The sequence below is a fragment of the Mesoplodon mirus genome, assembly GCF_964341445.2.
Source record: "Mesoplodon mirus genome assembly, chromosome: 12".
In the NCBI taxonomy this organism is placed as follows: domain Eukaryota; kingdom Metazoa; phylum Chordata; class Mammalia; order Artiodactyla; family Ziphiidae; genus Mesoplodon; species Mesoplodon mirus.
The window spans coordinates 4,634,195-4,661,886 of record NC_138988.1 but is presented as its reverse complement, the minus strand read 5'-3'; the positions used below and the strand labels follow the sequence as shown (position 1 = coordinate 4,661,886).

Sequence of the window (27,692 nt, the reverse complement as noted above, 5' to 3'; positions counted from 1 at the left end):
TAAAATTCCACTTTTCAAAGAGCACCCACTATGCTCCAGGCACCATTCCAGGCACTGAGTACACAGCCATGAACACAACAATGTCCTTACCTGTGGTTAAGAAGTCACCAGTAAACTCTATTGTTAGCCCCTCAGCCCAGTGTATGTGTATCCATTAGCCAGCTTTTGTTTTCTATGGCTGGGATGCTCTCTTCTGTTGTTTCTATGGTCAGAGTATCCTTGACACACACTGATTACTTTTTGGTTTTCCAAACCAACTCAAGAGCCAGAGCTGGCTACAGACAGCTCAAACTCTGGCCACTGGGTCCTTCATCAGGTAAGAATGAGAGACACGATATAGTCTGAAGAGATTCAGATGAGTGAGACAGCTCCCTGTCCTCAAGGAATTCTCAGTCTATTAATAACAATAATTGAGACCATTTGTGGAGCTGGGTGAGGCACCACACAATTTCACTTAATCCTCACAACCGGCTCTCTAAGGTATAGTGGTTATTATAATTTATTTTCATCATGGTTTGCTGTACATTTTAATAGAGTCTCAGTAACTACTGAAATGAAGTCTTCTAAAAGAATATCCCTTTGGACAGTTTAAGCATTCATTAAGACAGAAACCTGAATAAATTTGTAAGCACTCTTGTCGTAGAATTTAACGATTCTAATGCCAGAAGTGACATACATTTATATATATGAAGTGAACTCTGAGCTTCCTATACCCTCAGTATACCCTCACCTCCCAGATCAAATAAAAAGTTTAAGCTCCTTCCATTATAGGATCAAAAGGCAAAAGATCAAATACCTTTTTATTTGACGGCATTTCTCAACCAGCCAAGTGACTTGGATGACATGAAAAGGAGGCTACTGGTTCCTTCCAGAAGGGCTATAATTGTCTTTAAACACAGGATGGGTCACTACACCACTCGACACCTTCTTGCAGAGGGTAGACCTTCAGCATGGCATTCAGAATTTTTCGCAACTATTTTTAACTTTGTCCCTGATTCACATGTTCTTCCAGGCACCCTCCCAGCCATCTGAGGCTCTGATCCATTGCTTGGCCCACTCACCTCGGCCTTTGTCACCTCCGTGGTTTTGCCAGTACTGTTCCTTCAACTTGGAAGGCCCTCCTCACTCATCTTCACTCACCATAAACCCTCCTCCATCCAGCTTTTCCCAACTGCCCGGTCAGAACTGCTCCCTCCTCTTCGCTCCCACACATGGCTTCCAGCTCTATTACAACACAGGTTCCTCTCCCCTTGACTGAGCACATCTCCACAGCCTGGTCTGGTACACAGAATGGCTCTCAAATGCTGTAGGATGAATGAAGGGCTGAACTGAACAGGTGGTACCAGCTGCTGCAAGCCCACCGCCCCACGTCCTGTCTGGCACTGGGATGGCCATCTGACCACAACGCCTAGAAATCCAGGGCGGCAAGAAAGCCCAACGGGTGGTCCAAACTTGGTCCAGAGCTCCTTCTAAGGCAATCCTAAAGCAAAAGATGTTCTATTACAGTCTGGCATGAATAACACTGCCATTTCTTTTCCACCCCTCAAGGGACCTGTTATTTTCTTTTTAAAAAGTTTTGATTTTTTAAAGATACACAAATACATTTGTATTAAGAGATTCATACTTTATAGGAGTCAAGCATGAAAGTCCTATTTCACCACCATTCCTCCCACTCCCTTTCCCAGAAGTAATTACTGGGGACAGTTTAATGTGGTTTCATTTCTGTATACTTACATACATATATTTATGCAAACAAAACTATTTTGAACACAAATAGACAATATACTATTTCACCACTTTTTTTTTCCATTTAACGCACTGATTTACACATGAGGCCGAACATTTTCTACTGAATGCTTATTGGTGATTCATTTCTTTTTCTGTGAATCTTTTGCCTATTTTCTACTTAGTTGACGGTTTTCTCAGTTTGTATTAACTCTTTGTGGACACCCATCTTTTGTTACGTACATTGCACAGACCTATTTTCCATCACATTCATTTACCATTTCTTAACAGTATAACTTTGGGCAAGCCACTTAAGTTTCGTTTCCTCAGCTAGACAATGAGGATGACAAGGCCTGTGTAAGACCTTGGGGAGAATTAAGTGAGAATTGCATTACAAGTACCAACATTAAGCCCAGCATTCAGTAAGTACTCAATAAATGTCAGCTACTCTTCATTACCAAGATTTGGGGTCACAAGTTGGCTAGGAGTTTAGTTTACCTCACGGAGTTTTAAAACACTAGTTGCACACTTCAGGTGAGGCCGACATTTTCTAGTTGGCCACACACCCATCTCCTGCTTCCCCAGTCTGTTGTCTACACCACAGCTTCTCATATTTATGTTTCCAGGCTTCCACTCTCCAAAGTTTTTAATGGATGACAATAAATCAGGCTTTCAAATTATCAGCTGCGGTGAGGGCTGTTCTGGGTGCCCACTGTGCACTGTGAAACTCTAGGACGTGTCATTCACAGTATAGTTTTCTTACGGCCCCTTGGGATTGGCTTACAACCTGCACATCTGTACGTGGCAGCCTGGTCCATATTTCAAGAAGTTTCGGGCGTTCTCACAGCGAGTTTAAAAGTTTTCACAAGCAGCATCTCTTATTTTCACATCATCCACAAGGTAGGATGAAGATGGGTGTGATATCTCTAGTTTATAGATGGGGTAGGAGGCACAGAACTAGTAAGCTGGAAGTGTGGCCTAAACATCTTGACATTCAGATTGGGGGTGTGAAGGACCAAGTCATGAGGACCCTGTTTGGTACCCTGTCAAAGGCAAGATTAGGGACTTCCCTGGCGGTCCAGTGGTTGAGACTCTGCGCTTCCACTGCAGGGGCCGCGGGTTCAATCCCTGGTCAGGGAACTAAGATCTTGCATGCTGCAGCGTGGCCAAAAAAAAAAAAAAAAAAAAAATTACAAAAAGGCAAGATTAGAGCTTCTCGATTTCCAGAGACCTCCCAGAGATCATCATAGAAACTACTACATCTATACCAAAACCATAGCTGGAGTTAGGCTAGAAGATAACCCCTTTCATGAATGTAGAACTTCAAACCTCAAATGTTTTATAAAGTAAGTTTTTACTCCCATCATAACATTGGTTTATTAACAAAGCCTTGTAACAATGGACAGGGATCATTATACCCATTGCGGGCATCAGATGCTGAATTTGGGGGGTACTGCCTCTCAAGAACTCCCTCCAAAGCACTAAAAGGCAATCCTACCTACCAGCCTAAAGGAACTGTGGCAAAATGCCAGTCTGAAATGAAGTATATACAATCCAGGGAGACGGTGACAGCTACCCAGCTATCAGCTATCGGTTACGGTTTTAAGATACTGGCTAAACACACACACACACACACACACACACACACACACACACACACACACTCACTCACATACTCACAAAGTTTCTAATGCACAAACTAGTGGAAAGTTTTCAGACTGACAAACGTGTCACCGGAACTGAATATGCAAAAATAAAGAGCAAAACAAACCCGAGTCCAACCACCTCGTTAATAGCTGAGGTCTTTATTTCAATTTGTATGTACAGTAAAAGTGCTGCTGAGAATCTGCAGCAACCAGACAAAACAAAAATGTAATTCTCTCTCAACAATTAGCAGCTTAAGATCTATCAACTACAGTGTTAATGTTCACACGTTCACAAGTGTCATTTCTGTACTTTTCAATTCGTGCAAGTGAGTTTTTATTCTTACACACTTTGATAAAACACACTTACAGTCTAGTAGTCAATCCTACTGAGGGCATCACCCAGCATACACGACACACAGACAGAAATGTTAACTCTTAGAGCCACGTTCAAAATCCCCAGCTTCACGTGGGGGTGGGAACCATCATTTTACCTGTGTCAGTTTTTTGATAATATTTGGTTTTGTTTTGGATGCACATTTTCCGAGGTTGAAAGGCAGCTCCTCACTGGAACTCACTTGGAATTCAGCATTTCATCTGACTGTACCTCAAAGGAATATGAAATCAGAAACAAAACCAAATACAGAGAAGACCACATGAAAATTATGCTCATTGTTACGACATGGCTAGCAAGGAAGGCTTGATCTGAGTTTTTCTTCGTATCAGATTTTTTTTTTTTTTTTTTTTTTTTTTGCGGTATGCGGGCCTCTCACTGTTGTGGCCTCTCCCGTTGTGGAGCACAGGCTCCGGACGCGCAGGCTCAGCGGCCATGGCTCACGGGCCCAGCCGCTCCGCGGCATATGGGATCCTCCCGGACCGGGGCACAAACCCGTATCCCCTGCATCGGCAGGCGGACTCTCAACCACTGCGCCACCAGGGAGGCCCCTTCGTATCAGATTTTTACCTCAATTGGGTTGGGGGGGTACAGGAGGGAGAGAAAACCCCACCCAGTCAGGGAAGTGTAAAATTTAACCTACTTTTGCTTCTTAAGGAGCCAGTGGAATAGAAAGCCTTCCTTGCTAGGATGCACTGAATATCTTTCCAAAGAACTGAAATTGGAGCAGACAGAAGTGCCGTTCAACTATCATAAAAAAAGGTAAATGTTAGTCACTCTACAACCTGAACAGAGTCACCCAGGCTACCATAGTCAGCCTCACACACCAGCACTAACCAGTAATCCAGGAATGCTTCATTTCAAATGGAATGCATGTAGTCTTTAAAAGAGAAGCATTAGAGTGATAAGTTTCCATCCACAGAACTGTTAAACCATTAGAGCGAGGTTATAGAAGAGCTTTGAATAGATAAGAGAACCCAAGAACAGCCACACTGCAAAGAAGCTCAAAGGCAACAGGTATAGGCAGCACAAAGTGGAAGGAAGGCAAGAAAATAGATGCACGGTTACAAACAGCATTAAATGCAGACAACTGTTGGGCCTGGTGAATAATCAAGAGACAAGAGATCTAGAAAGCCATTACCGTGCCTGACCTAGCCTGGAGGTCCTTCCGAGGACATTTTGAGAATGGAGGATGGACAGTCAGTGCGGGGCTGTTTGGCTGGGAGCTCAGGGGGCTTTCCAGAGGTGAAAACCTTCCTTTGACAGAAACTGTCCCAAGGCAAATGGGAACATTTTCAATCCATCTAGCCAGTGACTTCCAGTGCCCACAATACTTCGTAGCCTCTACACAGTTCAGGGGACTCAGAAGTTCTGTCTTAGAAAAACTGGAGGATTGTGGCTAGAGCATCTTTCCAATAACTTTGTGGGACTGGCTTTCCCTCACTAAAGCAAAAAATTAGGAAAAACTGTGCTAGTTCGACAAGGTCATGGTGTCCTTTGGCACTTCTGCCTAAAGTCACTGCAATATCTTTAGGCAAAGTTAACACTGTAAATACATAGGCTTGTGAACAATTTGTTTTTGGCCTGAACATAAATTGGTTCCAATTATTTTTTAAAAGAAAAATCACCCCTGTGGTGCCTGCTCTGGGCACTGATTTTGAGAGGTCAACAGAGCTAACAGGTGTACTACAATCATTGGGGGATGGAGTGAAGACTGGGGTACCTGAGTTAAAATATGAAAATGATTATGGAAACAACATGCTGTTTCTGAGAAGGCCAGCCTGCCAAGCCACAGGAGGCTGGAGCTGTCATGTAAGCCATCCTCTCAGACAGGCAGTGTTAACCTAGTTCCAGAAGAATTTCCTGGTATAGGGGAGATGGGCAGATCATGCTTTGCTACTCTTTTCAGGGCAAAGTATGTGCCCCTTGCTCATCACCTGGTTGCACAGAACAGAGGCCAAGAGGGAACAGCATTTGTGGTTCAATACTATGAATACGAAAAGGTTGGCCAAGCTTTCTAGATAGGCTCTAAAAGCCCAAGTTCCACCAGGATGGTAGAACTGGTTATAGGATGGTGAAGAAGGCTCAGTCCATTTTTCTAAACTGTCTATGAAGGTCCACTGAGCATAGTTATGTTAATAAGTCAGTCTAGATGAAGAGGACGCTGACAACATTTTATACCCCAAACTTGAGTCCTTCTAACCTGACATTTCCTTTTCTGCTCTTTAGGGAGAAATCACCTTCAGTTGATTCTCTCAGGCAGACAGAAGAAAGCTTTGAAATTAAAGATGCTGGGGCCAAAATGCAGACAAAAGATTCCACATCACTTTGGTTTCAGTAATTAGGGGGTGTTAAAAAATGAACTAAGAAAACACAAGGAATTATTTATGACTCTCATAGTACGGTCTCAATTTTTCCTACAGATAATCCCAGCCCAAAGTCACTGGGTAAACATGTTGTTGGGGCAAAAAAAACTCTACCCTATCATGCTGGCTTGTGGAAACAGCCTCCCCCTCTCCCTGCGCACCCCTTTCCTCTCCAACCAAGCCAAGCCCATAAAGTGGTGGTGTGGGGTGGCAGGACACCAAAAAGCAGTAGCAGCAGCCAGAGGATGGAGTTTAAGCTGGGTCTCAAAACAAGGGTGTCAGAGGGTGGCATTTACAGCAAGTGTTCCTTTACTCAAATTGTTTCAAGACAAGAGGGAGCAGCACACTTAAATATCCACACATTTCTTCATTTAAAAACATCACTTCTTTATTTCAAAGGAAAAAATAAAAGACCCTCCCAACCCTTTCCAAAAAAACCCAATAATAATAATAACAATAATAAAAAATCCTATTAGAAACCATAAGGAAGCACTGAGAGTTTGAGTATTACATTCTTCAAGTATGCTGTTCAGATTTTTTGTTTTTTAAATTGGTGACTATACACATATTTAAAAAAACCTTAAAAGTGCGGCCATGGGATTTGCTTAAAGTTAAGTATTTAGAGGGCTACTTCAAAATACTGTAGTAGGACTGTGCAGTGATCCTTTGGGGCATGATGCTCTCACTTGTGTGTCCTAGCAAAGGTTAAGCGACCAGGTTCAAAAGTGATCATACTTCCAGGGTTACCATGAGCGGCCAACTTGGGTGAGAAAGCCAGGGAGATCCATGTGTTATTCCACGGACGAGGAAAATCCACCCTAAATCCAGAAATTCAGACATGGAATGTGGTAGGACTTCACAGTAAAGTTAGTCTGGGAAGGGGAGAGGTGGTGAGCCCAGACAAGGCAGGGTGTTAGGTTTAACTGGTTTCCCTAATCAGGTTTTCGCATCTTTTTAGTGGATTTTAGTGCAGTCCTTCAAGCCACAATTTAGAATGCCCTTCAGTGTGCTCCAGATTGTTGGTTCATGTTAAAGGACTGTTTAAGATCTGCATCCCAAGGAAAATCATGCTACATAAAAATGATCCAAGATTTTTGCCCAAAAAACTTCTTGGATAAAATCTAAAAAATACTATTGCAATTGCGTCTTTTGAAGAAAAAACATTATTCTAAATGTAAACAGATTCACTCAACTCTTTTGTTGTTGTAGAAAACTTCAGAGTAGGTAAGTTGCTGTCTAATTCTTCACCGCATGCACTCGCCAGAGGGTAGGGGAGCACTGCCTTCTTGTGCCGGCATCATCTGGAGGAGGAAAAGAACCGTTCCACGTAGCTGAAGAGGGCATCCCAGTGCTTCCAGAGAAAGGCAATGAAAACCACAAGGAATAAAGTGCTGAACGTCCTGTTGCGAGTCTTCATGAGGGGAACCACGCAGTTGGCTACCGTAGAGACAAAGACCAGAAGGACTGCCATGACCGCCAGGAGGATGTTGATGAGCTTGCCCAGAAGGTTCCGGGCAGTGGCATTCTCCAGCCCTTCCAGCTGTACCACCTGCTGCTGCTGCTGCTGCAACTCCATCTTGGAGATGCGGGTCTGGCACGCCTCCAGGGCCTCCTGTGGGCCAGACAGGGAAGAGTTAAGCTTTCTGCTCACAAGCACTCTGAATAGCTGACATGCCCCTTGGGCAAGGCAGATGCATCTTGAGCCACGCCAATGATTTAAAATATGCTAGAGTCTTGAATGTGAGAGGCCAAATGCATAACTCACAATTCAAGTAACTATTATTCACCTAAACTGCTTTCCATTGCATTCCTGTGGGACAGCTCACAGGAAGCAGTTGCCACAATTAGATTTGGTCTTGAATATTTTAATAACAAGATCTCAAATATATGATTTTGTTTCTCTTTTTTTCCATTTAAAAATTATTAAGTTGCACACACACGTAATTGTTCAACATAAAAACATTTCAAATAGGACACAAAGGCAGTCTCTCTTGGTATTTTCCTCAGTTCCAGTCCCTGCCCTTGACATAACTGTCAATTTGGTGTGTGTTCATCCTTTCACCCGTGTTTAAGTCTATACACATACGTCCCTAGAGATATGCATGGAATTATTTAAAAATTGTCTGCCTTAATGAAAATAGTATCATACCCTAGGACTGATCCACAGCTTGCTTTTTTTCACTTGACAGCGGGTCCTGGAGATCTCTCCATGTCAACGCGTAGAGGCCCACCTAGTTCTTTTTAACGGCTACCTAGCATTTATAGCTTGGATATGTCACAGTTTATTCAGCCAGTTCCCTACTGGAGAGACATAGGTTATTTCCAACTTTCCCACTATAACAATGGAGAGGTGAACATCCTTTGGACATCCCTGTACACACTACCTGGTGTTTTTCAAGTTAACTAACTCCCTGACATCAGGGGAAAGGGTCCCCTGCTCTGTCTTCTTAAGAAGAGCTGATTAATCTCTGTGTAGAGGACAGACACTATGCCCAAACACTTGACCAAACATTTCAAGTGATCTCCTCTCAAGGCCATAATCTTCACCCACGGGTTTATATAAAATTTACCATAACACTCAGAGGACAGAACCGATTTCCTTAGCAATGGTCAGATACCCTCCAAAGCTCAGCAGTGGTGGGAGCCCTGGGTTTTTCTGATCTTGGTTTCAGTAGGCCCTGGTTTCCTGGGATTCGAGGTGAAAGCTAGGCAACTTCAGACTGAAGCTAAGCTGGAGAATGGACATACAACAGATACATTCCAGCCCAGAATGACCTTGGGGAAAAAAACTAAAACATAAGCAGAATTCCGGGGCATGGAGAAGATGGCATCTGGGCAAATGATCTAGACATTCCCTTGATTCTTTGTAATAAAAGTTTCCCGGACCACTTCCCTTCTCTAAGACTAGTTTATTTCAAGATGCTTTCATATGAAACCACCAACTGTTTTCTTAGAAATATCTCCCAAATGGGATGAGTAAAAGTTAAATATTGTATTTTCCCAGAGATTAAACTAGAGGAGTATTAGCCTTAAACATTATTGCCTCATGTGTTATTCTTGTAAACTGCCTGGCAATGCACCTGTAAAAGGTTTGGATTTGGCAGCTAGCACAAAAGCCCCCTTTACCATAGAAGAAGATAGGTAAGATGGCCCTGAGACATGTCACAGCAGCTCCTGAAGCAGCAACGAACAGATGTAACACATGTGCTTTTCCATATACTGAGACAATTGTGATCCTAAGAAACATTTCCTAAGAACGCAAGCAAGCATACCACCTCCAAATGGCATAGACTTTTGAGAAATGCACCTCATCTGAAGAGCAGGTGTATTACAGTTGGTATAAGCTTCTCAATATTCTACCCTCTCCATCCTTTTTTCCCCCTAAACATTTTTTTATTGTGGTAAAATACACATAAAATTTACCACTTTAATCATCTTAAAGTGTTTAATTCAGAAGCATTTAGTAAATTCACAATGTTATGCAACCATCACTACTATTAAATGCCAGAACATTTTCATCATCCCCAAAATAAACCCCTACCTTTTACCTATTACTCCCTTCCCCCTTCCCTTAGTTTCTGGCAACCACTAATCTACTTTCTCTCTCCACAGATTTGCTTATTCTAGACATTTCTTATAAATGGAATCATACACTATGTGGCCTTTTGTGACTGGCTTCTTTCACTGAGCATAATGTTTCAAGGTGGATCCATATTGTAGCATGTATCAGTTTTTCATTCCTTTTTTTCTTTTTTTATTGTGGTAAAATACGTATAACATAAAATTTACCATCTTAACTATTTTTAAGTGTACAGTTCAGTGGTATTAAACATTTATAATGTTGTGCAACCATCACCACCAATTATCTCCATAGCTCTTTCGTTTTATAAAATTGAAACTCTGGACCCATTAAACAATAACCCACCCCCCATCCCCCTAATCCCTTAGCCCCTGGAAACCAACATTCTACTTTCTGTTAGCCTTTTGCTTTTACACCTGATCCTTCATGCTAACCTGGATGTCCCGAGCCCGTTCATAGGACTGATATGCAATTTTCTCTTCCATGCTGGCCAATTCCTGCTTCAAGTTCAAGATTTCATTCTGGTGGAGCTCTGTTAGGTCATTTAGTTGTTCTTCTAATCGTTCACATCTAAGAAGGGGGAAAAGTTAATTTTTTTATGCATTCTGTATTTTTCTTGGTATTATTCACATCCAATCCCCAAAATCCATTCTGCAAAGGAAGAAAATAAAAGCACAAAGAAATTAAGTGAGTGGCCTGAGGTAACAGGGCATGCTAGTGGGTACAGCTCTTAGTGCCTGGAACGGACAGCTTGTCACAAGGCCATATCATAGCAGCAACATGGCTCTTCCACATCTCTCAACACACGGTATTTGTAGCAAGGCCAGCAGCCCTGATTAGCTTTGAGCATACCCATCATAAACGAGGCAGTTTTTATTCTGCTCTGAGCAGTATATGGGAGAGGCAAAAACTACAGCAACATTAAGCAGGTCTTATCAGAAGATAAACAGCACATAAATGGAAACTGACCTTCTGGCAATCACCAGTAGCTTAGTCCAACACCAGGCAGGTCACTCACCTGGATGTTCATTATTCAGAGCCCATCATCACTATAGCCAAGCACAGTGTCAACAGATATTTACTGAGAGCCTGCTGTGTGCCCGGTATGTTCAAAGTGCTGCGAACACTGTGGTAATAAGCGAGACAGAACGCCTGCCCTCAGTTTATGTTCTGCAGTGGGGGTGGAAGGCAGGAAAACCAAGACGACCGCAGGCATGGATAAGTAAACCAGGAAAGATCAGTATGGGCATATGGCAGAGTACCCAGCGGCTGACGAAGCTGGAATGGTCAGGGAAGGCCTCTCCCCCATTCAATGCTTTAAACAATGAGAGCTGAAACCTGAGTGATGACATGAATAAGCCCCGTGAAGTTGTGAGGGGAAGAGTATCTTAAAGCAGAAGGAATTGCAAGTATAAAGTTCTCAAGATGGGAATTAGCTTGGCAGGTTTTAGGGACAGGAAGTAGGGACAGTGTGGCTGCAGGTGAGTAAAAAACTGTGAGAATGCAGGGAGATAAGGTTCCTCAGGAGGAGGGATCATTTTGTTCATCTGGCACCTCTAGCATTTAGGACTACATATGAAAAGGTTTATTCTACATAAAGATGGGACCTGGGCAGGGCATCTAAGGACCAGTAGGGCTGGAACAGTTTTAAAGGACGCGATCAGAGATTCCGGGTGGAAAAAGAACACAGGTAAAGGACAGGAGGTGGAAATGTATAGGCTAACTGGAATAGTAGACCTAAGTTGGAGAAAAAAAAGGAAATCTGCCCGTAAAAGGTATGTAGGGGAGTGGGGATTCTGGAATAGACAGTACAAGGGCCCAAAGCACACTGCTGGGGTGGGGGGAGTGCGGTGTGGTGACATGATGAACACGGTGTTTTAAGAAGCTGGGTTGTCTGCTAGTGGTGAAGCTTGGGGCAGGCTGTGGGTGGAGTTCAAGGAACCAAAAAATGAGCTAAGTAGGTAGGAGAAAGGTTGACGACCACACATTAAGAAGCCTAGAAAGGGAAGAATAAACACAGGTCTAGCTTAGGGCTACTAGAATGGAAGCGTCTCAGTCAGACAGAGGGCTCATCCCAACAGGAGAATATATACAGTTGGGGTTCCACATCCTGCAGATTCCACCAACCTCGGAATGAAAATATTTGGAAAAAAAAATTCCACCAAGTTCCAAAATGCAAAACTTGAGTTTGCTGTGCGCCAGCAAATATTTACATAGCATTTCCATTGTATTAGGTATTATATGTACTCTAGAGGTGATTTAAAGTATGTGGGAGGATGTGCATAGGTTATATAAGGGACTTGAGCATCTGCAGATTTTGGTATCCGTGAGGGTGGAGTAGGGGGAATGTGTGTCCCGGAACCGATGCCCCGCAGATGCTACCGCTGAGTGCTGCTCAGGCAAGCACACACCTAACACCAGCATGTGAGTCTCAGCAGACTTCGTCTTAAAAAAATAAAAATGTCAGAACGAACTCAAACATTTAAAACTACCCTCCCTTTTCCTCTTGTTTTTAACCACATGTATAGTACACAAACTTTTAAGGAATACATGGAAGTTCTCTGTTCAAGGTAATTTTTATGTGATGGCATCACCAACATTCCCCCTTCTAATAATTGTATAATGAATAATTATATTCATTTATATCCTAAACTCCATTCCCTCTCTATGAAACAAGGATTAAAAAAAAGGTGCAGCTGACCCTTTTTACTATGTTACTGAATCCTGTTTAGTTCTCCTGTGTCCTTGATAAGAATCTTTGTGCTGCTTTCTTTCCCACTGAAACTGTCACTAAAGTGACTGAACAATTGATCAGAAAGGTTTCCACTTTTTGTCCGTAACTAGGGCGGATTCTCTGTGACTCTGCCTTTTCACTTTATCTGTGACCCTGGGCATGCTCAGAAACAGATGCCACCTCTGGAGTTGATTTTCCACCAAAGTTTAAGTTCAACAAATGCCACAGGATTATGTTAACATATTTTTGTCTTTTTATGATTGTCCTATTAAGCTGTTTGTGGTGTTTGCAGTGTTTGATGATTTTGTTATTCTTTCTCCTCACCACAGAGGGGCTAGACACTTTTTAAAAGTGGTGTTCCACTGTGTCAGTCCCTTGGGATTTAAGGGAAGGGCTGGGCATGGCAGCAAAGAACTGTCCTAAGCTAAGGATTGATGTGGGGTGGCAGGCAGGGGAGTCTGGTGGTAGTGGCAACCAGCCTGCATGCTGATGAAAGCAGACCCAGATGACATCTTTGGCATGCGTTCCATAGGCTACCACCTCAACCCCTTAGCCCACAAATTGTATAGTCTTTTAGGCCTTTCAGGAATGTTGGAGAATCTTATTTGATATTAAACATGGCTCACAAATACCATTAGAATTAAAAAGTAATAGCAGGAGCTACCATTTATTCAGTGCCTACTATGTAAATTAACTTCCACAACCCTAAGAAGGTAGTGGGTATTATCTTCACTTTACAGATGAGGAAGCTGTAGCTCAGAGAGGTAAAGAGACTTGCCCAAGGGCACACAGAAATTAAGCAGGGGAGCAAAGATTTGAATCCAGGTTGGTTTGACTTTAAAGCCAAAGTTCTTAACCTCTGTGCTATGATGCCACTTTGAAACAATTCAAGAAGCCCAGATAAACTAATTCCCTTCATAAGTAAGAAATGTGAGTCAGGTCTAAAGCTGATCCAAATCACATAGCCACAGAGGGGCCTGGACAGTACTATACTGACGTGATGGTTCGAAGCTTTATGTCAAGGTGGAGTCAATGGGAGGAGGAGTGTAATAAAAAGATTATGGGCCTAGAATAAGAAAGAAGATAATAACAAGTGTCGGTGAGGACGTGGAGATTTTTGAACCCTGGTATACTGCTGGTGCAACTGTTCTGGAAAACAAATCTGGCAGCTCCTCAAAGAGCTAAACATAGAGTTACCATATGCTTCAGAAATCCCACTCCAGGTATACACCAAAGAGAAATGAAGACTTATTTCCACTCAAAATTTGTACACAAATGTTCACAGGACCATTACTTATAATGGCCCCAAAGTGGAAACAACTATCAACTGTTGAGTGGATATATAAAGTGTGGTCTATTCATACAATGCAGTATCATTTGGAAAGGAAAAGAAATGAAGTAATGACACATGCTACAATATGGATGAGCCTTTAAAATACTATGTTAAGTGAAGCATGCCAGTAAGAAAGACCTGAAAATTGTATGATTCCATGTATATGAAATATTCAAAATAGGCAAATCTATAGAGACAGAAAGATTAATGGTTGCCAGGGACTGGGGCAGGACTGAGATTGGAGACTGATGAAAATGTCCTAAATAGATTATGGTGATGGTTGCATATATCTATGAATATACTAAAACTATTGATTTGTGTATCTCAATAAAGCTGTTAAGGAAGATTACGGATGCCTGTAGTTTACTTTGAAATGCATCAAAAAAAAATACAACAAAGGATGGATAGACGGAAAGATATACAATAAGACAATATTGTAAAATGTAGAATCTAAGAGGTGGGTGTATGGATGTTCACTGCACAATTTTTTTCAAGTCTGCAGTGTGTTTGAAAATTTTATGATAAACATTGGGAAAAAATGATTGTAGGTGTTATAGCCAGAAGCACTTGGGTTTGATTCCTGGTTCTACCTCTCAAAGTTGCATAGCAAGTTCCTTCATCTATAAACTGAGGGTAATAATCTCTACCTTGTATATTCATTTGAGTACACAGGAGGTGTTAAAAAATGTCTCTCTCCTTTCCATCTTCACAGACTACTAAGAACACACTGGCCCTTTCTAAAATGTTTCTACTTCATAATGAAGAAGGCATCGCCTGAGTATGTGCTCCCTGAAAGGAATTCATGGGCAATTTGAAAACCTTTTTAACTAACCAGATATTTCCTGTGGTGACTGACTCATGGCCTTAGTCTCATCTTAGGCTCATCGGCAGTCCACGTCACTGTGCTAACTACAAAATAAATCCAATATCTCACACCCTGTTTTACATGTCTCTAAGATGATCACTATTTCGCGTACCTCCTCCTTCCCCTTTAGAGTTGTTAAAATCAGTAGGTTACAAAGAGAAATACACCACAAACAGTTAAAGTATTGTTTGAAAGATAAAAAATAAGTTCCCTGACTATAAAGAATCTTAAATTCTAGGGATTAGAAAAAGCCTACTTAAATCTCTTTCCATCAAGGAACTATTTCTACAACATCCCTAACAAGCAATCTCTCTGTGAACACCTCTAGTGGCAGGGTATCGTTTTTCTTAAGGCAGTTGTTTTCACTGCTAGATAGATACAGCTATCCATCTAAAACTGAACTAAAACCTAGCGACTCATAACTCTCATCTCAAGCCCCCTCTCTCATCTACATTACCTGTGATACCTGCATTCAGCAATAGGAGATAGTTCCCTATGGATTTCCACAGAACTAATCCCTAAAGTCCTGACCACACACGCATCTGTCAGGTTTTTTTTGGGGGGGGGGCGGTACGCGGGCCTCTCACTGTTGTGGCCTCTCCCGTTGCGGAGCACAGGCTCCGGACGTGCAGGCTCAGCGGCCATGGCTCACGGGCCCAGCCGCTCCGCGGCATGTGGGATCTTCTCGGACCGGGGCACGAACCCGTGTCCCCTGCATCGGCAGGCGGGCTCTCAACCACTGCGCCACCAGGGAAGCCCTGTCAGTATCATTTTTGAACTCAGTCTGCTGACTGGTTTCTTTCAACTCACTCTCTCTCTTGCCTCGTTATTTGTAAAGATAAGCCTGTCTCCTATTCCACTGTCTTCATCCTGGGTGAAGACACAGAAGGCAGGAGGTAAGGGCAAGGCCACTCAGAGCTTAGAGTCTGCTGCTAGAGAGTATCTCAGCCCCTAAGCCTGGTAACTGTCCTTGCTAGGGTGATATACATTTTGTTGTATATCATAAAAGGTCAGGTGAGAAGAAGAAAGAATAAGTCAGCCTATTTTGTAATTTTTGCCTAGGGCTCAGGAATTTCATACATAAACCTCTAATTGAAAAGCAAAATCGCATTTGCATTTGTGTTTTATTTATCCTAATGCTCTTGTGAGCATCCATCAATTTAAGGGGACAGGAAAAAAGTGAACAGAAACTTGCCAGGTTGCAAGTGACAGGCAGATTAGGGTATAAGAAATGTTTTTTCTCCCAAACTTTTAACACTTTAACATTCCTTTTTTTTTTTTTTTTTTTTTTTTTGCGGTATGTGGGCCTCTCACTGTTGTGGCCTCCCCCGTTGCGGAGCACAGGCTCCAGACGCGCAGGCTCAGCGGCCATGGCTCACGGGCCCAGCCGCTCCGCGGCATATGGGATCCTCCCAGACCGGGGCACGAACCCGTATCCCCTGCATCGGCAGGTGGACTCTCAACCGCTGCGCCACCAGGGAGGCCCAACATTCCTTTGAAATGCAACCCTTGAATCCTATATTCTCTTCCAGAATTTCAGATCCAAATTGATGTAGACATTAAGAATTTTCAATATATATAATTTTAAGTCCCCACTTAATTAGATTTACCAACACGCTTTATTGATTTCTTTCACCAATGGTGTGAGTTCATGTTTTTTCTTCTTGAAATATATTCTGTAGTATTTCTTTCAGCAAGGTTTTATAAGAGGTAATTTTTATCTACATGAGTCTGAAAGTGTCTTGATTTTATCCTCTCCTTGAATAATAAATCAGGTGGACAGAGCAGCCTACATGTAGTTATTCTTCCCTAGCACTTGGCAGGTATCATTCTGTTGTTCTCTGGCAGTATCATGTCTCATATTTTTCGTCTGTTTCACACTGGGTTTCTTTCATCAACTAGATTCTCTTGTGACATTTGCAGCTTTTGAGAGTATTTTATGGAGTTCCCTCCTGCATGTATCTCTTTCAGGTTCCTCTTTGGGCTGTTTCATGGCTTTGGGTTGTGACAAAACATGTTTTGGATACTTACACCTATGAACAGCTAAGATGATTTATTTATTTATTTATTTTTGCGGTACGCGGGCCTCTCACTGTTGTGGCCTCTCCCGTTTTGGAGCACAGGCTCCGGACGCGCAGGCTCAGCAGCCATGGCTCACGGGCCCAGCCGCTCCGCGGCATGTGGGATCTTCCCGGACCGGGGCACGAACCGCATCCCCTGCATCAGCAGGCGGACTCTCAACCACTGCGCCACCAGGGAAGCCCTAAGATGATTTATTAAATAACACCTGAGGCTGCCCCTCAGATTTTTTAACCCATTTGTGAAAGGAGAAATTCTATAATTATTTAACACTATGCACGAGTATGTAATACTATATATAAATAATGGAGTACTTGCAAAAGTCCTCAGCACTTGTTCCTAACTCTTGAAGCTTATAAACCAATGTTTGTCATATAATGGTCATTAACATGTCACAGGTTCTGGAAACCATTTTAGGACCGAATTTTGTTCACTCCACATTATATCTAAAGGCTTTCCACCTTCACTGCTTCTGCTTTGCACCTTCTTTTGACTTAGGGATGTTTTTATGCTGTGTTACGCAGTTTGAACCAGCCGATGTATCAGCTCATCCAGGTTTTGGACTCAAATCCTGGCTCTGCGACACACTGGTGTGAGTGACCCTGTTCATCTGTTAAGAAGAAATGTATCTACTCCAAAGGGCAACTGTGTGGATTACACAGGAGGTAGATGCCTGGCAAAAAAGGGTACAACCCCTAGGTGAGGTGGTTCAAAGGCACCGCTTGTCGACTGCCATGTGATCCCAAGTACTACTATATGGCTCCACTGTTCACAGCTCCCTGCTTCTGATTTTTTCCTCTAATCCTTCATTTCTTCATCTATCTCCATATTCTCAATTTCATATAGTCTGGAATTTTCATTGTTTCCAGTATATTCATGTTGTTTTTTTCTATGACATCACACAAATGGGTTTACTGGGCACACATTCTGTCCTTCTCAACTCTGGGCACAAGCCTCTTCTTACTTCCTCACCAGGAGGGCCAGCACAAGCATACAAATGGCTCCTGCCATTATCTGGCTCAAGTCTGCCAGATAATTCAACTAGTTCCATTCACTGGCCTGTTCCAAGCTGTCCTTTAAATTGATAAAGAAACCTCCTATCTACCTTCCTTTCATGGCATGTGTTTTGTATGTGTGTGAGGGAAAGTCTCTTAAATAAATTTTAGCTGATCTTTGCAAATCTTCAGAAAGAGTTGAGTAGAAAGTGCTAATCCTTACCATGGATTACCATACCCTTGTAGAAAATGCAGTCTTTCAGAAGTTGAACAATTTACTCACAGTTACATGGGAAGTAACAGCAAGATCTCCTCAAGCTGAGTCTTCCTAAATGGGAAAAACGTAACTATCGCTCCCAAACATAGCACTTTATTAGCAAATAGTTAAATAGCAAAGTAGCATTTCGGTAAGCAAAATGAGCTCCATTTTCCCACAGATGAAACACAAACAAGTTAGGAGACTTGCTGAGGTGACACAAAGCTGCAGAACTCAGGGGTGAAGCAAAACCCACAAAGGGTCCAGATGAAACAGCTCCATTAATTCATCCACTAATGACTACCAGCATTTACTACCCTCTTCAAGTCATAAGAATTACCTGGAGAATGATGGCTTTCTGAAAGAACAGAAAAGTTGAAGCTGTTATTGTGTAGCTGTAACCCTATTACACTCACACAAACAGCTGTGTTTGGGTTACCATAGTAAGCACCTCCAATCTGCAGGAAACATCAGGGAGGAGGCTGAGAAAGCCATAAAATTTGAGGCTTTTGCAAAACATGATGAACAAAGAGGTTGGCAAGGTGCCCCTGGTGTCCTGCAATGCAGTCTTCTGGGTTGCCTCAGTACCCTGAAAAAACTGTACTGGCTTGTCATTATTAAAACACTTTCCCTAATTTTTTCACCTGGCTCACGGAAGTTTGTTCCTCAGCTCTTCTCACAACCTCACGACCTGCAAACTGAAAGCACAAACCTGACCGTGCTTAGCAATTTCCAATCAAACATTTTTTCAGTGTTATCAGCCTGAGTGGCTTATGTAATCCACGTGTGAAATTACGGTCTGCAAACAGGCTAACACAAAGAGCCCAGTGAAAATGATGTGGTGTTATCTGGGGTGGAGGAGTGTGTGTGGTGGATGAATTTAGGGTTCAATCTAACTTACTTAATCATTGTAAGCATCAAAACATCAGCACCAAAAATAACAATAACAATGACAGCTACCCAGCCCACTACACCTTTTCATGTGAAGCGTCTGCCTCGGAGTAACTCAAATTCATGAAGACATTTCTCCATTAATCCTCACCTCCTTCCTCTCTGGGATGTACTTCAAATTATAATTAAGAAATGGGAGACTGAGAAAAATGCTGCAACCTTCCCCTGTTAGTGAGGTGCAGGGAGGGTCTGAACTGCTTGGTTCACGCTACCTGATTTTTTTTTTTTTTTGCAGTACGCGGGCCTCTCACTGTTGTGGCCTCTCCCGTTGTGGAGCACAGGCTCCGGACGCGCAGGCTTAGCGGCCATGGCTCACGGGCCCAGCCGCTCCGCGGCATGTGGGATCTTCCCGGACCCGGGCATGAACCCGTGTCCCCTGCATCGGCAGGTGGACTCTCAACCACTGCGCCACCAAGGAAGCCCAACGCTACCTGTTTTTTAGATTTGTTTTATTGTTGTCTTTTAACATTCCCCCCATTAGTCAAACGCAAAATCTGAATAACAAAAGGAAGAAAATACTTCCCACCAACTTCCTACTCCTCCCGCTTTTAGTATTATAAACTCCTTTGCTCACTTTACTTTCTAGTATTTACTTCCTGTCTAAATTCTAAAATGGAGAAGCCAGATACCTAGGGAATTCATAGAAAGAACACCTCTATTCTCTCATTAAATATTAACACCAAACCAGCAAAGGGAAAAAAGGGAAAGTAAACTGTGTAACAGCCTTTCATATGTGATTTTTTAAAATCAAGAACTCCCTGTAAGGGATTTTAACCCCTTCATAAGACACTAATTAAAACTCTCTGTACATGAAGGGGGGGGTGTTCTTGATCCTACTAGTATATGATTTTGACTGGCACATGCTTTTCATGTCATTCCATCTGGAACAGAAAGTAGCATGAGATTAATAATCTCATTTTGAGACTTTTTACTTAAAGGTCCTTCCTCAATCATTACAACTCAAAGGGAACGTAGACAGCTAAATATGATTTGAGCTTAACTATTAGTAAACAGAAAGCTTGAACACTGTGCGATCTTTTTTTAAAAAGCAGGTTATATTATATTTGGGCAGGTGAAATTCTTCCCCCAGAAGCTAAACCTGCTCTATCTACAAAGTATTAAAACATATCCAGATTTTGTTGTAGGTTTACAATTCGTAAGTGAATATGGGTCTTGGAAAGTGAAAATTCCAAATGGTCTTAGAAATTGATACAATTTCATCCACTGGATTAGTCAACACAGTAGTCACCTTCCTAGATCAAAGATAAGCCAGGGCTGTTTTGGGTCAAATTCCTGACAAATGAGAAATTTTGGTGAGTGCACAGGTTGGGAATGCTTCACTTAATGCACCACTGTTTGGGTGTGGCTCAAAAGTTTGCAGCCACCTCTGAGAGCCAGTGGTGCTTCCCTAGTTGGGCAATAGGCCACCAGGACAGGATGGCTGAAGAATCCTGTAGAACAGGTATTGAGAGAAACAGGAAGAACTAGGTCCCAGGGCTGACTGACACCAATAGGCAACTATGAAAGCAGTCTGCTGTATTATTTCCCAAGTGCATACCGGAGACCTGAGGTAGTTTCTGCCAGTGTTTGACCAGAATGGACAGAAAGCTGGGGCAGGAGATTATGACATGAAATGGGAGCTTGAATACACCCCTGGCTGAACTGGGGAAAGAAAGTGAATTTTCCCTCCTTACCTTTTGTTACCATATTTGTGTTGAAGCCCAAAAGAGTCTAGGAAACACTGAACTAGCTAGCCTTCAGTTGAAAAGGAAAAAGCACAGCATCAGTCCCCGATTAACAATCAGTCCCCCAAAGTCAAAAAGCAGCAGATGCCTAAAGCATATAGGGAATAAATAAAGGCTACAGGGGCTTTCTGGGCAATTTGGAGACTTGGTAATGACAGCTTTCTAATATCCTGCCACTTCTCAGACCATATCAGGTGCTTCCACAAACATTATCTCATTTAATAATCTCAACAACCCTGTACAACAGATACCATTACCTTGTTTTTACAGCGGAAACTGAGACTCAGGTGAGTTACATAAGGTCACACTGCTAATTAGTATCAGAACTGGCAAGAAAATTCAGGCTTGTCCAACCTTAATTAATTAACAAAGTAATTAATTTATTTGCTCTCCTTCTCTTCCCCTGTTCCTCCTTCCTCCCTCCCATTCTCCCTCCATTACCTCTTCAGTGGCTAAACTGGGAAGAGCCTATCGGTATGAAAGATCTCTTCGATGGAAGGTCTTACCCTTCTTATGAAGCATCTCTTATGAGCACCTCTCAACTGGGCTTTTTTTCCTCTTATAAATGAAGAACTAATTTGATCCAATATTTTCAGTTTCCATTTCAAACTTATGGCCAAACCTAGTCTACATATCCTCTGGAGAGTCTCAGATCAACTTACAGTTGACAAACAGGTCTAACACACGGAATACAGGGCTAACATAGCTATATCTGACCATGTCTCTGTCTTATGCCCAGTGATAGTAAAAGTTCATACTTAAACAACAATTTCTTTAGTTAGAACTCCAATGGCCTGTGCCTAACTGGGTGAGCCTAGTTACTGACTGTTCTACTGCACGTGACGACTGCTCACGGTGACTGCCTCCTGTATTTTTGCTCTTATAACCCAGTGCAATTTAAAATATCCCTGGGCTTAATACAAACAGTCTCAGAAGCCGATTTCCAAAGAACAGGAATCCCCTTAAAATAGAAGCTTTCAAATGGCATGACTGCTCATCAACACCAGGAGTGTTTTCAGCCTGCCTGACATGACACTGCTCTCTATACAGGCAGTAGCTGAGTAAAATTCCAGGCCAGATTCCCTAAGGGGAAAACTATAAAAGGAACCTGTAAAACTGCTGATGAATTGTCTTCCTAGTTCTCTCCTATTTTCAGTGCATTTTGCCACAGCTGAACTTTTTCCTTCTGTAGCTCAATACAGGATACCCACTTTGGGAACAGACTAATCCTCCAGCTTTTAGCAGCAAGTTAAATACATGTTAAACCATTTTACTGTGTGACCTGGCAAAAGTCACTTTATCTTTCTGGGGCTCAGTGTACTCATCTGTAGAATGAGATTAAATTAGATATCTAAGGGCCCCTTCTATCTCTGAAGTACTAAAGTGAACCCAGTTGCCACTAACAAATCTGTAATAATGCTCTAATGGGATGAAGAGATTAGCTGGATAAAGAGAATCTGAAGTCAGCACAGATCCCATCACTAAAAACAAATGTCTAATTCTTGTCTCCTACCTTCTCAAATTCATGATCCCACTTATATCTAAGAGTCCAATACAAAGCTCAAAGACTAAGTACCTAGTTACTGTCTCAAGGTTGAGGTGGAGTTCAGATCCAAGCTCTGCTACAATGACTTCCTGGGCTAAGTGCATGTGGGCGCTGCAGAAACACTCTTCCGTCATGGCGCAACCACGTGGGTGCTGAGAGGTTTCTGAATGCTTCTGATTATTCCAAAGTAGATGGTCTTGGGCAAAACTCTTTACCCTGGTGCTACTCACTGGGGTAGAGACCAATGGGAAGCACATTAACTGAGTGACAGTGTTGCGAAGGGCCTCTGAAAAGGGGGAAATCAGGACGGGGGTGGAGGTTTACTTAAATAGGGGTCCCCTATTACTTACCTACACCTGAGAAAACTAGTGTAGATACTAGCTTGAGAAAACTTTCTAGAACTTGTGCATTCACAGAATTTTACAGAATATGTTAAAACAGGGACTTTTAGGAAAAATACACTGTGACCTGGAAAAGGCCTAATACCTCTTGCTAATAAAGTCAATGCTTCTTAGAGCTAGACTACAGATTAGTTTTTCAATCATACAGATGTCAGGTTTGAGTTTGGGAAAAAACTTGTCCTGGTATGAAAAGAACACAGGCTTTGGAGTCAGATAAAACTGGGCTTGATTCCTGGCTTTACCACTTACAGAGTAATCTTTGGCAAAACTTAAAAACCTCACTGGGCCTCAATTTCCTCATCTGTAAAATGGGTTAATACAATGCACCTGCAGGGACATTGTGAGGCTTAGCAAATATACATGAAGCATCTAGCACTACGCACATCATAGAAGTTTAGTGAGAGAAGCTGCCAGAGGTAGAGTCCTCCTCCTCCTCCTCATTTAATACTGTGCATGGCCTCCCTCCTGTCAACTCAGATATTAGTAAAATAAACTACAGCAGAGAAAATAAGCAGAAATGCATCTAGAGCAGCCATGTACGCATTAACTGGTTTCTTGGTCACAGAAGAGTCCCTTAAGTCCATCCCTCCCTACTTCCTTCCTAGACAAAAAGCCAAGCCTGTAACAGAGTAGAAATAGAAATTAGCAAAGAGACGCTGCTGCAGGCAGCTCATTAAGAGTGCGGAGAATATGTGGAAAGGTGAAGGAACAAACTAAAAAGGCAGACGACAGAAGTTTAAAAAGCAAGCTGCCTAGGACCATTTATTGCAGAGGCATGTAAGCTGACACCCTCACTGAGCTGAGAGCATAGCTCTAAGAACACTACTGTTTTAAGCTATTTCCAATCATGTTAGGTTCAGTGTAACTACTCTGTTAAAAGAAGGCAGAGAAATTCTGCAAAAATGCTTAAAAGGTTAAAAGTTTTGGTGCTTAAAAGAATAAACTACAATCTGTGGGGAAAATCTCACTTATGTAGAACAGTTCAAAGACCAACAAAATTAGATAAATATATTTACCGTGTAAAGACATATGGAATGGAGGAGAAATCCCTTACTGCTCTAAACATGGAAATACTGGTGCGACGACATAGTTGAGTAAAACAGTTGTGACTTTTCCACTGCTTTTCTTGGGAAAAAAAAGATTCAAGATTCTGTTTTAAGGAAAGACCATTCTCAAGCTGCAGTGATTTGACAGTCAGATTACACATTATATTATGTATTCCTCTCTCCCCCTCTGTTTTTGAAAATTCACAAGTTTCCTTTATTCTCTCTTCATTCCATAAAACAAGTCATTCACTTACTACCAAGAACCCAAAATGCAGTGAAAGAAATGCACTTCTCCTTAACGTCCTAAGTGGCTTGGACATGATTCTTTTAATGAGGTAATAATGAGGAGCTAAAGCTCTGTCCTGTCTGTGAATTATTTTAAATGGATACAAAGGAGGCCTTGGGAGACTCGTTTTTCCTCCCTGATTTTCTCACGCTGGCGTACACCTGACTTAAAGACGTAACAAACTCTATATGAGTTTTAAGCTCTGGAAGAATTTAAAAACTGGAATGTTTTGCTATCCTTTCAAAATAAAGGGGTCAAAGCAACTGACCGTGGAACTCCCAGGTCTCCATGTTCAGAGGGGTGTATTTTAATAGCAGTGGTAGCAGCTGCTACCTAACATCAATCAAGCACTTACCGGGCCAGGCACTGAGTTATGTGCTTTACATAAGTTATTTCATTTAAATGGCACAATAACCTTATGAAGGACTACTATTATTTCTATGTTAGAGATGAGGAAATCAAGACTTAGAGAAGTTAAGAATCTTGCCCAGTTTTCAAGATTAGTAAGTGGCAGAACTAGAATTTCAACCCAGGAGTTAGGTTTCATGTGGTACAAAGGACCAGGTGTTTTACTTTTAGAGTCCATCTGAGTATTTGTTAGATTGCTCGCTGCTTTAGAAATTGTCTTCTGAGTATACTAAAGAATACACAAAACAATGAAATAAGAATAGTCATATACTTGCTTTTAGAACTTCATTTCTCTCTCCCACACTTCTCTTTTCTTCTCCCTTAAGTCTTAAGTCAGAATCGAAGGACAGAAGAGTGAAGATAAGAGGTAGGACTGAGTGATTGATTAGCATTTTCTCCATCTGAAAAGAGCTTGCTGAGGTAACTCCTTTCAGAGCTAATTGATACACACAAACAATTTATTTCAGGCCCTGAAATTATCTCATAAAAGTAAACTTTAAAAAAAATCACTTTTATTATATCTTTTTTTACAAGAGGTAAAGGGATCTTAAGAGACTGTCTGTTCAATCCTTGACATTATAGTAAAAGTACTGAGGATTCCCTGCAGATCGTAACTGGGACAAAACCACAATCCAGGCCTTTCAGGGCCTAACCTGTGGCTGTTAACAGGCTGTGTGGCTCCTGTAATATTGGCCCTTAATCTGTAACAGTGAGGTGGCCTGGCTCTGGCTGACAAAGTTTGGATCTGAATGAGTACTCCACGTGGATACTATTTCTATCTGCACGTGATGGAAGCAAGGGGAAGGGACACACATTTGGAGAACAGCTAAGAGTGGTCTAATATGAATACAGTTTGTAATGTGAAACACAAAAAAGAGACCAGCTTCTACCTTTAGCAGATCATGACTCAAAGCACTTAGTCCTTTGCGAATTCTCTAACTACTGTAGAATGATTTCATGTTTAAGTCCACTCTCATTCAAACATTTGCCAATTCATAAAAGTAACAGACAGGCTTATCTGGATTTATTTCCAGTCTAATCTTTCTATACCAATTGCCCAGATAAGTGTGTTTAAAGTCAAATATCTACAAGGTTCATTACATTTTGGCTGGGCTATATCTTTGATTTCTACAGAGTTCAGAGGGTTATAGATCTTTTCAATTCAATGTATTGTAACTATAGGCTGCAATTGTTTGTGGTTCTGTGATTTTAAATAAGTAGGTGGACTGCCTTAGAAAGCTTGGGCTTCATTTGAAACTTGAAGACTAGAGGGCTACAGTAATCATTACCCCCTGACTGAAACACTCCACTGGTGTGTGATCTTGGGAGTCATTTAACTCTGCTTGCCTCTCTTTTGCTCTCTATGGTTAAGAACTCATGCAAACATCATGTAACGTATCTAAAGTGCTGTGAATACTCCAGAGAAAGACACTGTACCAAGGCCTTTTAAAGCTACTCCCCAGTATTCAAAGGGAGGGGAACCTAAACATAATTTAGGATTTTAATTCCACGTAACTTACCTATATCGCTCCTCCTGTAAGGCCTGCATTATTAAGGAATAGTCCCTCTGATAATGTTCCTTGAGGGTCTCAAAGGATTCCTCCAGTCTGGCCTGGGCTTCCCGGATCTCCTGGACCTCATGTAGTAGTGCGTCAAGTCCTGAGCTCTGCATGTCCAGGGTGTTTGTTTTGGAGCTGGACGCTCCTACAGCAATGCCTCCAGCGGTGCTGTTGGCCCCCACTGAGCCCGACGTGGCGCTAGAACAATCCTCCTCACTACCATATTTGGGGCTGGACTGAAAGTTTGAAATGACTCCCAAAGCCTTTCCCCCATCATCCACTTGCCCTTCCTCTAAAGAGTCCTTCAGGTTAGGGATATTGTCTGCACTGCCAAACTTATTCCGAATTAGTGAAGCGATCTCTCTGGGCTTAGAGACCACGGCCCCTGCTGCTGAATGGGTTGCCTGGGAGAAGCTGGAGAGTCCACCTTTAACACTGTCCACTACACCTTCACTGAAGCCGGTCACCTTTGCTCCCACATCCTTCAGACCCTGGTGCATGTCCCTGAAGACGTCCTTTGGCTGCCGGGGGATCCCATTCTGCTCCACCTCTCGGAGCTTCCTGTGGTAGTGCTCAAGCTTCTTTTGTAGTTGGAGGATGGTCTGGGCAGATTTCTGGTTCTTCTTCTCAAAGACCTGCTTGATACGGGCAGCCTGCTGCTTGTCCGCACTGTTGGCAAGCTTCAGGTACTCGGCAACGTTGTCGTCCCGGGCTGTTTGTGCAATCTTGATTTGTTCTGTGAGCTTCAGGATCTTCTGCTGCAAGTGAGCAATAGCAGCCTTTGTGCGCTGAGGGTCTGGTGTTCCATCCACAGTGTCTGTGTGGAGGCTGCCGTCAGTGCTGGAGGCCACCGCACTGGAAGTCTGGGCGAGGCTGCTTACTTCCAACCGCTCGATCTAGCGTAAAAGCAAGAGGCGGATGTTAGAAGGAGCCCAAAAGGAGTCGCTTTCCAGAATCAATGGGCCCAAATGTATTGAAAATTTACTTACTCAGCACAGATAGCTGACCTAATTCCTCCTGTCCTGTACAAGCCCCATCTCCCTCTTGGATACTGTCCTCATACAAGTACCCTTTGCTTTAAGCACAACATATATATGAAAAAAGACTTGCACAAGATGTAAAGTGGGGGTATTCTTCCTTTGCTAGAGGATTTATTACAGTACTTCTTTAAATAATAAACTTCTCCTACTGGGTTTAAAGCATGAATTAATTCACAAACATTCTACACACATATTTTTGTTTAGAAGCATATCTATGTACAACAAAGTACATCTGTATTTCAATTTAATTATATGAATATCATCTTAGTATTCAGACATCACTGTATTCCAATTCATGCTTTCAGATTACGGTCATCTGAAAATGTGGGCGAGAAAAGGTAATTTAAGTGGCTAGATATAAAAATCCAATTGTTATCACAGTGTCTTTTTATCAAATCATGTCAAGGTTGATGCAATCATTCCCTCTGTTCTATTAGGGGCACTTAATGGGTAGCTGCAGACAGGTGAAGGAGGGAATGGGAGGGTACTGCTGAAAGGGCAAGGATGAACGTGGTATGCTCTTGAGAGTTAAAATCCCAAATCACAAGTAAATGTGATAACTTAGGTAAGATAACATAGACAGTCAGGGACACAGACAGTAAGAGGATAGTAATTAACAAGTCAATGACCAAGTTCAGACCTTTTGAAGCTCAAATTTTGTGAGTTCTATCTAGCAAAAGATTTTTATTAGGCAAGGGACTCCAAAACGCATACAATGACTATCCTCTGGTATGCATGAG

The 27,692-nt window shown here is 42.2% G+C and overlaps 1 protein-coding gene across 6 annotated transcripts in view; it reads right to left on the bottom strand.

Moving 5' to 3' along the window:
• Nucleotides 1-4,313: 4,313 nt before the first annotated feature.
• The window catches only part of TMCC1 (transmembrane and coiled-coil domain family 1), a 225,183-nt gene continuing 201,804 nt past the window's right edge, over nucleotides 4,314-27,692 (bottom strand). For all 6 annotated transcript variants that reach the window (XM_082639390.1, XM_082639391.1, XM_082639393.1 and 3 more), the window contains 3 exons: nucleotides 25,874-26,808; nucleotides 10,143-10,278; nucleotides 4,314-7,740 (listed from right to left, as the gene is read on the bottom strand). In XM_082639390.1, coding sequence (XP_082495516.1) covers nucleotides 7,426-7,740; nucleotides 10,143-10,278; nucleotides 25,874-26,808 — 1,386 coding nt within the window. In that variant the 3' untranslated portion in view covers nucleotides 4,314-7,425. The remainder of the gene's footprint in view (nucleotides 7,741-10,142; nucleotides 10,279-25,873; nucleotides 26,809-27,692) is intronic.